The sequence below is a fragment of the Centruroides sculpturatus genome, unplaced genomic scaffold (genome assembly GCF_000671375.1).
Source record: "Centruroides sculpturatus isolate CEXI.00-Female unplaced genomic scaffold, Cexi_2.0 scaffold812, whole genome shotgun sequence".
NCBI classification, from domain to species: domain Eukaryota; kingdom Metazoa; phylum Arthropoda; class Arachnida; order Scorpiones; family Buthidae; genus Centruroides; species Centruroides sculpturatus.
This window is the reverse complement of record NW_019385039.1, coordinates 358450-371809: the sequence shown is the minus strand read 5'-3', so window position 1 is coordinate 371809 and position 13360 is coordinate 358450. Positions and strand designations below refer to the sequence as shown.

The window sequence follows — 13360 nt, the reverse complement described above, 5'->3', positions numbered from 1 at the left end:
CGGCGCTTCCAACGCTTCTAATGACGGCACGCCACTGCAATTAACACAAATTATGTTAATTGTACAATTATCATTATTATCATGTCAGCGAAGCGGCAATAAAATATTTACTACCATTTTGCGCAATATACCTCTGCGAGAGCGGATTTTCGGCCGTGACAAACATGAAAACTAAACATCCTAACCGACTTCAACTCGAAGATGACTCGAGACTAAAAGCTGATCAAAAAGCAACCAGATTTTGCAAAGTTGTGCAAAGATAATCGTGCACATTTGCCACATTAAAATTAAATAACCTTATGTTATTTTCATTATTATTAGAATTGTATTTTAAAGGTAATAAATGTAAAAAAAAATTATTTTATTTATCACTAGTTGTCTACCCACGGCTTCGCCCGCATTATATCGAATTTTCTCGTTGGAATAAGATATTTTCTCGCAGTAAAATGTAACCTATGTCCATCTCCAACGTGTACGCTATCTCTGTGCCAAATTTTATTAAAACCTGTTCGGCGGTTTAGACGTGAAAAGGTGACAGACAGACAGAATTACCTTCGAATTTATAATATTAGTATGGATTAATATGAATTTCTGTTGTAAAGGGTACGCGAGTTTGAGCTCTTTCTTGAAGTGGTTCGCAGGAAAAACTAATTGGGAACCAAGATGATTATTGATAATATTCTATTGTTTTAGACTGTTCTGCAGAAATCCGGGCAAAATATTAATATAAAAAAATCAATAATTTGCTATATCCTAAGTTTTAATTACTGTTTTGTTTTACGAGAGTATGACAGCATGTAGCTAAGATAACTTAGTGTTGTTATGGTCCGTTGTGTGGCTCTATCTAGCGGGAGAAAATATTTTCCTTTGGACACAACTCTTCTACGGGATTTCCCCCATTTGACTAGGCTGATTTTATTGTAGGCTGTGGTACAAACTACTGTGTAACAGTTTTATGAAAAACATGAAGAAATAAACTTAGTTTCTTATTCGTTTTTTCTTCAACTACACACAGTAAACTCGTAGCATTAAATTGAATAATTAAACTTATCTGTACAACTACTGTATCATTTTGAATAATTTCACACAAACTACAGCTCCAAAAAGAATCAGTACCGAAGAGCGACAGGTCACTTCATTCATTGCTCCCTTAGGTAGGCTTCAGGATCATCAGTAATATGACATCTTTGTGTACAAAGGATGGACGGATTAGCAAGTCTAGTGTATCGAATTTCGTTCAATTCTCTTTGTTGATGTAAGAAAGAATGGTTAATTCCTATCGCAATTCCGTTAACAATATACTCGGAATATTGATTCGTTCGACTTTTTTAAGTAATAGAACAAAGTGGACTATATCTACCGCCAATTTTTTGAATCGATCATATATAAAAATAAGAATTAAAATAAAACTTTAAATTAAAAAAACTGTTTAAAGATGTTAATACAAGTTGAAATAAATCATCATCATGTGATTATCCTATCGAATTCTTTTGAGCGCGGCACAAGTTTTAACGTTTCACGTTTCCAGATTTCTAAAGTAATCTTTTACCCTTACTAAAAACTTGTAAGAGAGCGTTAATTTCAGCTTCAACTTGATAACTTGGAATGAAAATGAAAAATTCCAATTTAACATACTACATTAAGGCAAAGGCCTTAATGTATGATCAGGAAGATAAAAATTGCAATGAAGTCTTTGCTTTATTGCAATTTTTATTTCAGATTTTTAGAAATTCTGCAATGCGAAGGATTTCGTTGCACACAAATATTTGTATAATCGATACATCCTCTTTGCAACTCCTTCTGTCTCTAACAATCTGCTCCGATAATCGATTTGGAAATTTTTTGCCCTTAGCTTGAAGAAAGGATAAATAGGCACACCTTACTGGTCGGTAAGTTATTTTCCAGTTTACTCAGAAGGGGAATCTCTCTCGATCTAAATTCGAGTCCGACTAAAGTTTTCTTCGATTTATACAACTGTCTGTGGTCCAGTACATGTATGCGATTTTGTCACGCGAGATATCATCAGGCACGTTTCTAGGCTTAAAGATCTGCATGAATCTTTTCAATCGGTGCGATTATTTGGTAGCCAATGCGCGAATTTGTATTAAAATTTTTTTTTTCACTTTTGCGATTGTTCAGTGATGTAAACGCCAGTCGTGATATGTATACTATAGCGCCGAAAACGCATAGTATTCGGCGCTATGGGAATTATTTGATACGATTGTAAAGAAATCGTGAAAAACAATCGTGTTTTTATTGTACAGTAATACCTCGACTTACGCGATTTTCAAATCTCGTCGATTCGTCATTTGTTTGAGCGCCACGCAACTCTTGATTACTCATTCCCCCCACACTGTAGTTCAGCTTACGTGTTCGGACGTGTCGCGCGGAATCGACGCATAGCTACAACTTTTTTTTGTGTTATTTCTGTGTTTGTTATATCTATGGAGACTTGAGAGACTCTATGTGGCGATTTCTTATAACAGTAAACGAATCAAAAGAAGAGATAAGATTAACGAGAACATTTATTAGCTTACATACATCCGACTTGGATTTTACACAAATTGCGAAATTATACCCCACTTACGCGGTAATCGCTCGGTCCCACCTATCGCGTAAGTTCGGGGTATTACTGTATTGGACAAAATCGGTCATTATATTATTTTACTCCTAAGTCTCTCTCTAATAATCGAGCGATTGTGAAAAAAATGGGGAAGACTGAAAATTTACCGCAAAACTTTTGTTGTAGAGTTTATTTTCTATTGTAATTATAAATTTATGTATTCCATATCATTATGTTTTAGACTATTATAAAAAAAAGTAAAATAAGCGAAAACAATATTTTGGTTTCGTCAGTCATAAAACTGCAAACACATTTTCTGAATACACGTGAAATATACAGGAAAGCTTATTTCCTTGGTATGGTGATGATGTTGGGCAGCCTACTACCCATCACATAGGACATAGTAATAGTTAGAGTACAAAAATCGAGACTAATTTATTTTCTTATTGATATTGACAAAAAGCAGCTGTAAGTTACAATTTATAACTTATAATATCCATGATAAAGTATTGTTTCAATGACTTAACAATTTGCATTGAAATAAATTTGAAAACTCATGAAAATAAAATCAATAATAAAAGGTCGACTTATATTCGGGCAACTACAGTATTTTATTTTCCTTAAAGTCTTAACTGTCCTTTCCCTGTTAACAGGCGAAGGACAGTTAAGACTAATCCTAACAGGCAAAACATTGTCCAATTTTTCTAGTAGAGTATGATATGAATTAACTGTTTTCTGCTGCTAAGTAACTGTTTGAGAAAGTATAAACCTACCATTATATACCATACTTTTTATGAAATTCTGAAATATTGAATATTTTACCAGAAAGATTAAAGATATCTTGAGATCATCAGTGGCAATACTTTTAGTATTGAATCTATTTTTTGATTTTTTTTGTTAATTTGGTATGTACAGACTTCACAAAAATGAAATTTGCCTTATCATCTTTTCCAAAATATGAGATTTTAATTCTGCATCTTTATCATTGTCATTACAGGAAAACTGCTTACATATATAATGAAAAATTTAAAAAAAATCATTGGAATTCTTCAAATTTCTACAGATACTAATTTAATATATATTTATATGAAATTAGTATTATAGCAGATATTCATGAACAGATAAGTAAGTTAATCCTTAAGTGAGAGAGATGTTCTAATATATAATGCAATAAAAACAATTTCAAAGCATAAAAAATTATTTTATTTTAACATACAGACAGTTTCAGATGGAGAAATTTTTCAGGACAATGTGCAATATTGCCCTTCTTATTTAAAATTATAATTTAGATAATACAAAGTTTGCCTGATGCATATTTTGCACAAATCTAAAAGTTACTTTCAAATTTGCTGTCATTTTAATGCAGTGTGCAGTAGAAAAAATCAATATCAATTTGTTCATTTTTGGTCAAGACAATAACAAAGGTTCTATCAATTCTATCTGGATTTTTTTATATATATATATAATATATATATATATATTAAATATATATATATTTAATACAGAATAACATTACTATTACAGATACAGACATTGTATTTTGTTTAATCGTCCAATGAAAATATTTAAGATTAAACAATACTTACAAATAAACATAGCCGACTGAGTATCTTCTTTACATATGATAGATAACAAAGTTATTTATATTTTCATTAAATTATTCTGCACTTTAACTTCAGAACAATTTTATAATTAGTCCTTTTAAATATAATCCAGCTTGTACAATTTGCACAGTAGGTCTCGGTTTTATCCTATCATTTAGCCGAAGTTTACCAGAAGGCTCTAAGTTTATCAGACGATGTAAAACAAATTGTTTCTTGTATTTAAAATCCACTTGTCCTCACCACAATCCAATGATGTTCACTTTATTTCATATTTGTATACAATAGCTAAAATTATTTGTCACTTTCCAAATTTGATCATGAGATTTATACTATACTAAAACAAGAAAATTATGAGAGATGACTAGACAAATCCAAAGTTTTTCGTTTTGATTGCCAAGAGCAGTTTGGCTCGTAAAATCGTTTTAGAGGAATAGAGAGGTATGTAAAGACGAGAGATGCATGTATTGGCAGTAGGAAGATGCTGGTCGTCAGCTGGTCTGATGGTTATACTTGGCATGGGCTGAAACCCTTCCTCACTTGCCGGGAGAGCAGGGCTTCCAGTCCAAAAATATATCTAAGAGATTGAAAAATCTCTAAGAAAGAATTCAAAATTATGAATTGTCAAATTAAAAAAAAAATCATACCAAATCTTGTTTCTCTTGATTTGTCATACGTTCTACAATTGACCAAAACCAGCGTTTGAAACGTATCAGTTTATCTCCACCTTCCCCAGATGGTGCACCAGCTAGTAAATTTAGAACATTTCTATATTAATTATTTTAATCAATTTAACGTAAAATTTACTTAATAAGTATCCACACAAATAATTCTTGTATAAGTTAACAAAAGCTAATTTCAATTATATAAATCACACACATCTTTGTAAATCTAATAGATTTGAAATATCAATTCTAATTAAAAGTTTCAAGACTTATAAATTCAAGTTCAGTAAAGTTAGAAACAACAAACAATTTGTTGTTAGTAAATTTTCCAAGAATCCCAGTAATTTAGCCAGATAGTTTATATGTTCATGTATATAAGGGTCAAAAATCAAAGAATATATGGTTTATAATAATTCTGTTTAAAAAAGGCATTAACAATAAATTTTAAAAAAATTAATCTTATGATATGTAAAATTTAACTTGATGACTTAATCAAAACAAACAGCAATGAGGATATTGAAGAGTGTCCAGGAAATTGCAATAGTCCATTTTCCTTCTTGTAAAGGAGATACCAAGATACTGTATATATCAGAACACTTACTTTACTTATATTTTGAACAAGTACTGTATGAAGCATTCCACAACATATCTGAGTAGATATACTAGTCATGATTTGGATCCTTACCTATCCATCTGTTTGGGAGTGGTTTGTACAAGTGCTTGTAGCCATGTGTCCACCACTGTAACTCTTCCAAAGGGACAAAGGGATATACTTCCACTATTGTAATTATTGCTTAAAATTATACTATTCTAGGACCTTCATATGGCATAGTTGTAGTGGGGTCAGGTGAGTGAGGCAGAGAATGAAATTTCTGTAAACTCCTTGGGGAATTAATTATAAGGTTCCAACTTTAACTGTGGGGGTTTGGAAGGCTTGATCCAGGTGGGGACAAATGATCTGTTTGTCCCCTAGCAGATACCTTGCCTGCAGTTTTTTCAAAAAGAAAGTCAGTCAAGAGTGCTACCAGAACCAGACAACAGACGAATGCAGAGATAGGAGTATTTTTTTCTTCTCACACCAGATCATTTCCACAAAACATCTTGGCAAACTTGGTGCCTTGTCAGACTTTGCAATGATCATGGCAAAACTCACACTTTTATATTGATGTCCCGGACAAGTTAAAGGAAATATTGAAACATCACAAGAATTAAAAATGGGCATGACTTCCCAGACATCATGTATATAAATACACACACATGCATACAGTATATGCATGCATTTGTTTATTTGATCAAAAATGATAAATTTTATTAAATATTAAGATTTTCAATGGCTTTAAATATAAAAGCTTAAAATAAAATTAATTTTAAAATTAAATTAGTTTGTGGAGGTCCAGAAAATGCATCATAAAATTTTCAATTTTATGAAGCATCCTGACCTAATTTAAATTTGATCCTTTTAATTTTGTATATAAATATTAAGTTAATTTAATTAATAAAATTAAATTAACAAATTAAGTTTTTAATTTTTAAATTTCAAACAATAATGCTTAAATATTAATTAATTATATTTAATAACTTCATTTTCGTAGTGACTTAAAAAGTAAACTTTTATACATTTAAATATAATAATTAATTATAAATACCAAACAGTAAACTTATTAAACTTATTCTTACCACTTTCATCATTAAATGATGTATAACTTATCAATGTCTGAACATTTATTTCTCCTACTCCATTTAATAATAAACGAAAATCTTCAGCAGTTAGTCCCTCCAAACTAGCAAGAGGCAAGACATCATAGACACCAGTACGTAAAGCCTATAACCAAACATACACACATTATTTTATAGACATTAATCACTGAAATGATGACAAATGATGTTTATAGACTAGGATCCAGTTACTGCCTGAAATGGGTTCTCTTTTTTTATTAAAAGCAGATTTTATTTTTTAATTCCTTGTAAAATAAAAAGAGGAATGCCAAGAATCAGAGTCCAAGATAAAATGAATGTTAATTTTTTTATAAATGATCTGAGTCTTAAACACTTACCTTAAGTTTTTCAAATACAATAAAATGACAGATTTTTGATGATATGAAATCTGCTTAGTTTCAACTAAGTAAATTTCTCAAGTCACTTTAATGAGTTTTTATAGAATATAAAAACTCATTAAAATTTTAAAATTTTGTTTAAAAAGGTATATTTTTAAGTCACCTTAATGAGTTTTTATATTCTATAAAAACTCATTAAGGTGACTTAAAAATATACCTTTTTAAACAAAATAAATAAATGACTTCATTAGATATTACAATGCCTTTGCAACAGAAATTGTAAGAAAGCCACTTGATTTGCAAATTTGCATAAATTTTTGTTTATACATGTTATGAAATTCCCACAAATGTGCACTCTCATTAAGTTGACATTTTCCAGTTTTTATATAGTATAGTATAGTAAAATGTCTCCAAGGGGAAAAAAAGAGTTACAGATAATTCAAGTTAATCCCCTTCCTACTCACGCTAGAGTCTGACTCGAGCAAGGTTTATAGCGTTAAAAAAAACCGGGCGTTTCGGCCCCCGAAATTTTTTTTTTGATTTTTGGAATGTTTTTTAGGTTCCCAAATTTTTTCAAAATTTTTTGCCCGCGCGAAAAATTTTTATCGCGATTTTAATGAGCCTCGATTAAGGCTTAATTGCTTTTTAATGTTTTTTTTAATGGGAGTTTTTTATCAAAATTAATTAATCGTTCTAAAGTTGTAGTGCACCGATTTTCCTTCGGTACAGTTATTTAAAGCTGCTTTCTGATGTCAAAAACGACTTCCGATAGTTTTTTAATTTTTTTAATTAATAGATTTTATTATATATATGTTTAATTAATTAGGGGGGTCGGAAATCGCAATAAAAATTATAATTTTTTAAAAATATAGGTTTAGTTTCTAGTCACCCTACTTTAAACCCTTCTCCTCCCGAGAAGTCTGAGAATGTCCCGGGAAATATGACACCAGCTGTTCTCAAGGTCATCCAGATGTGTAAACAATGACTCATCGGTGTTAAATTTCACAGAAAGGCGAGACAAAGGAAACTAAACGATGAAGCTTTTTAACCAAAATTAACGCATGTCTTTCCTTTTTTTTTCAGTTGTAAGTATTTTTATGCTTAATTAAAAATTTTTTTAAAAAAGTGGACAAGAAGCGGTTAAAAACAATAGAGTGAAAAATGCAGATCCTGAATATATTTGTACTTTTACCTCTCTTGCATTATATAAAGAATTTTTGATAGTTTTTGTTTTAAACAGCCTGTGTAATGCTTTTCACCAAAATGTTCAATGTAACTAATAAAATCAAACAGTTTTTCAGTACATCTTGTTGAGATAAAGCAAGAGGAACATTCTGTACAAATGGATGTTGAACAGTAGATACAATTAACTGTCCAAAAATTTCATGGCAATCTGAATATAAGATCACTTTGGATAGAATAAATATTCAAATTTATGTCATGAAAGTTGAAAGTAACATAAATCAATGACAAAAACCATGAAAACCCTTGACTTGGAGAAAATTCAAGCAAGAAAATTCAAATTGGAGTTGTTAAATTCCTATGCTACTCCATTGAGACCAACCAAGCATTTCATTTTCTTCAAGATAAAGAAATATTTGAGTTACAGAAGTTTTACTGTATTTAACTGAAAATAAGAGTATTAAAACCATCTTTAATTTGCTTTTATTATAACAATCCAAAGAAATACTTTAAATTGCAAAATTTTTGGCACTGTGATCTAGAAACAGAAATTCATACTACTTTTTCACATAGCATGTTTAATGGCATTTATTACCTGAATTATCTCAAATACTGAAGTTTGAACATTTCTAGTGTTCAACACTAGTCTAAAGCAGAATTTTAAGATAAATGTGGTCAATAAACTGGGAATACATGGTAGATTATACAGAAAGGTATTGGAAAAAAAATTTCATTTTCATAGCCTATTTATATTTCAATGCTTTTGAATCAGGATAATTTTTAACTTTGATTTCCAATTGTTGACACTATAACTAACCAAACTAGAATGGATTACAATTGTAAAACATGTACACGTGCACTCACTCACCTAACTTTTATCTTATATGTTTCAACGGATCAAACATTAGTTGTCAGATATATATTTTTTGTTGTTAGTAAATGATTTAGTAAATATTAGAAAATATGTTTGCAATGACTATCTGAAATTAATTTGTTCAAACATTCAATTTATGAGCTCTATGACGGCTTTTCTTTTCCACTAGACTTATTACACCATCATTTAGAAACAGGACAAGCTTTAGAAAATCACATTTTTTATTTCCTAGAGTATGCATTTTGGACTTTGAGTCCCTTATCAATTCTTTGTGATGTAACTGTTTAGGAAACAATGCATACAAGTTAACAAAATTTTGCACTGTTACAAAATTTGTAAAAATTTTTAACTTACATGGTTATGAGAAGCACAGAAATGGTGACGAATGATAAAATAAGGATGGCAATTTTTAATTTACAGGTATTTGCTATAACAATAGTAGAATGTTAATGATTTACAAGAACAATATATATAACATAGATGTAAAAGTTGTGAGCTTACATTACATATGATGGTACGATACATAAAGTAGTATTAACAGTGAGAGACAAACAATATACATAATAAAGTACACTGTTAAAACCATAACATTTAAAATCATGACACTGCAAACTGTTTTACCATTAAAACATTAAAACAGAATGATGAAGTAAAAAACATGCTCACTGTTAAAACAATAAGACTATAATAATTTTGACCAGTATTATTATTCATCATTTTGTCTTTGTTTTTTAGTATTTCTAAATGTTCATACCATTTCCTTTTTTGTGTACAAGATTCTTTTTTTTAACAATTTTTACAGTGTCTCTGATAATTTGGCAACCTTCACTGTTACAATGAACTGCAACAGCCGAACTATTATTATTATATTTAATTGCAGATACGTGTTCTTTAAACTAAACCTTCAAATCTCTGCCAGTTTCACCTATATAAAATTTAGGTACAGTGCAGCTACAACAGTTTGTAAATTACAATTCTCTGGTCCCATATATTATCATCATAAACATTTATCTTCCTATTTAAACTAGGGATTTTTTCAGGCACTAAAATTATACCATATTCGTTTGATTTAAATTTGATTCTTTCAAAAATATTTTGTTCGTACAGGATTTTAAAAAATTTATAAGTGGTGTTGTTGCTTTCATGTTTGTGTTTATTAGTTTCCTTATTATTGATCCAGTTGTTGATTATGTATAAAATAACTTCTTAATCTTATTGCAAAATCCAAAATCATTAAGTTTAACAATATTTTGCTGAAACTAGAAAATGACTCAATGAAGTGCACAAAAATATTTGTAGTTAGTTTGTTCACAGTAAGATTAGAACCATCCTTCTTTTCGGAATCTTTTTACATATTAGAACAGTTCTGCTGGTACGGTAGACCTCATTATACCACACATTCAGATATATTGAGCTTTAAAAATAAAAGTACCTTAATTTAAAAAGATCAGTTGTCCTTGAATTTTTACTGGAAAAAAATATTACCTTATTCCAATCATTAAAACTGCCATTACATGAAATACAACACACTAGAAAAAGCAAGTTGATAAGGAAATTGAAAATAAATATAACAGACATATCCATCTACTTGTTTTGTCATATCATTTGATATATCATTCACTAGTTTGTCTAATGACATGCACGATATAACAAGGAGCTACTGTTTGTATCATAATTTTCTGCACATGAAGAAATCCAATGTTATGAAATTTGAAATCACACATCCATATTCAGACTTGCTTTTTCATAATAAATGAGTCAGTCATCAATCAAATAGTACTTGTAGAGATTAAAGTGAAATCTCCAAAACTGTTTAACATTGAGGAATTTTTCATTTTAAGAAGACAATTATATTATCAATTATTAATAGGGAATCAAAACTAGATGTTTAATAGTTCTTAGTTTTATTATAAGGCATTCTCTTACCTTACTATTCTATCAAAGAATTAACCATTTGTCCATTAAACTAAAATAAAGAAAAATATACCTCAAGAGCTCTTTCCTGTGATTTCATCATACGATATTCTGCATAACGTCTGACATAATCATACACATTTTGACTATTAACTTCTATACTTCCTCCTCCTGGAATTAATTCAACGCTTCCACCACCCTGAAATATGAAAAATAATATTAGCAATTCTAATTATATTTAATATTTTTAAAACAAATAATATATTACCTCTTCCACACACAGATCAATGCAGAATGTTAAATCAAGTGCAGAAAATATTGTATTTGAATCTTTTGATTCAGCATCAATTACCACTTGTCTTAGAGATTCATACAAGAGTGGATCAAAGAATGCAAGATCATGCCATCCTACACGCCTTCCAAGAATGAATTTAATGACATGACGATTTAAGAATATTGGACATAATTCATTCTGCAGCAAGCATAATCCAATCACACTAAAACACAAAAGAAAGCAATAACTATTAGAAAACAAACATTATTGGTACTTTATAACATTAATAAAATATCTAAGAAAACAGTCTGTATCAAGCCAGTTCATATATTGATAAAACTGACTGACTTGATACAAACTGTTTCTTTCTTTTCATACTAGAAAGAAAGTAGAGAGAAAACTCAAATATTTAAAACAAATACCATGCTGAATGCAAAGCAAAAAAATGAAAACTGGTTTAAAAAATTTGTAAAAGACTGAAGGGGAGCAAAAAAGTGTCTAAAATGCATTTCCTAAAATATAAGAATATAACGTGGTGAGTGACATCCTTAAAAGAAACTATTACATAAGTTTTATTAAACAATTATTAACCTGTTATTTCATTTGTTCATTGCAAAATCAAAAATGTTTTTTAACCAAAATTCTAAATCAATTTAGTATTATTTGAAAAGAATTTTTTATTTAAAATATTCTTCAAGAAAGTTATTTGTTATCTTCATCCATACTTAAATTGGTTTATATCAAAATTACACTAGTTTCTTAGTCACAATAGTTGTATGAGATAAAATTAATAGAACAAGAATCTTCACTAACCGACCAACATTACGAAATGCATTTAATCTTTCTGATGTAGATTTTCCTTGACGAGGAGAATAAAAGCCTCTTTTCCCTGGTTGGTAAAAAAGTGGAGTATTATCTTCCATGTCATCATCATCTTCGGCATCACTTCGGCGTGTAGAACTGTTCCTACGAGACCTATCTACTAAATTGAAAACATCCAAATCCAACAATGCTTCGGAACTCGTTTCTCTGAAAATAGTTAGGAATAAAATTAATTATTCTGTTACCAAAATAGCAATTTGCATTATTTTCTCAATTTTTAAATGCTGTAAAAAGATCTTAAAAAAAAATAAATAATAATAATAATAATTTACTAACCTGCCATGGGATAATATTATGTCAACAGCTTCATCAACTTTCAATCTCAAAGCATCTTCAGAAGCTAACAACAAAAGTAATTGTGCAGCAGATAATTCAAGTAACATGCCAGTAATTTTACTTGCCAAAGACTGAAAATATAAATAAATACAATCAATTTATTCTATAAAATAGTACATTGTACAACTTTGTTGTATCATGATTAAATTGAGGTGGAGCCAAAAACAAAGAAGCAATCCCTTCACCCATTAGGCATAATAAAGGTGATCATTATGCTTGATGGATGTGGACAGGTGAACTTTGCACTTGTCACCTCAAAAGAGCCTTGTACCTTCTACCTGCATGCCATGGGAGAGAAAATCCTTGCACTTACCAACATAGAGATATGATCCAAGAACAAAGTAATTGCCATCGATTGTTTTATTCTTATGTTTTGTTCATTTTTTGCGCATATTTTCTGTTAAGTGTGCACAATGCTGTTTTCATCTTTGACCCCTATGCCTACATTCTGTTAAGTGTGCTCAGTTGCATCAGAAAGCATGAACACCATCACTTTAATACTTCTGTACATAGAAAACAAAGTCATGGACTCCTCTTTTTACTTTCCCAGCTCTGTTATATATAACAGAGGGAAAGTATGGCAATCAATCAAAAAATGATACCCAAGATTTTCACATTTTTGAACTTGATACCTTAAAACATCGAGAAATGCATAAAACTTTGGGTTTTTTTCCTGTATCTATGGATGTTAGTGTGTATGGGGGCACAATTTTCTTCACCATCTTTGAAGCTTAATAACTCGTTAATAAGCTAACTTAATAAGCATTATTAAGCATTTTTTCCTATATGTAATATTTAAAATATTACTATATGATTTTGATGATATGAAACCGTGCTTTGCTATTTGTTTATGCTTCTGACACAATATAGTGCTATAAATTAAGACACTTGGCGGATTTTCTCATCTTTATTTAGTTGATACGTGTGGAAAAAATTACACGTTTCGAGCTCTTAAGCCCCTCTTCAGTCAACTAAAACATTTAAAAAGGATATAACATACACATAAAAAGGAATA

At 29.9% G+C, this 13360-nt stretch overlaps 1 protein-coding gene across 2 annotated transcripts in view; it reads right to left on the bottom strand.

The window, feature by feature from the left end:
* Positions 1-3743: 3743 nt before the first annotated feature.
* LOC111633748 (E3 ubiquitin-protein ligase UBR5-like) overlaps positions 3744-13360 on the bottom strand; it is a 162629-nt gene continuing 153012 nt past the window's right edge. For both annotated transcript variants that reach the window (XM_023378360.1, XM_023378361.1), the window contains exons 42-48: positions 12286-12416; positions 11941-12156; positions 11122-11350; positions 10927-11052; positions 6507-6651; positions 4812-4912; positions 3744-4741 (exon numbers count right to left, since the gene is read on the bottom strand). In XM_023378360.1, coding sequence (XP_023234128.1) covers positions 4529-4741; positions 4812-4912; positions 6507-6651; positions 10927-11052; positions 11122-11350; positions 11941-12156; positions 12286-12416 — 1161 coding nt within the window. In that variant the 3' untranslated portion in view covers positions 3744-4528. The remainder of the gene's footprint in view (positions 4742-4811; positions 4913-6506; positions 6652-10926; positions 11053-11121; positions 11351-11940; positions 12157-12285; positions 12417-13360) is intronic.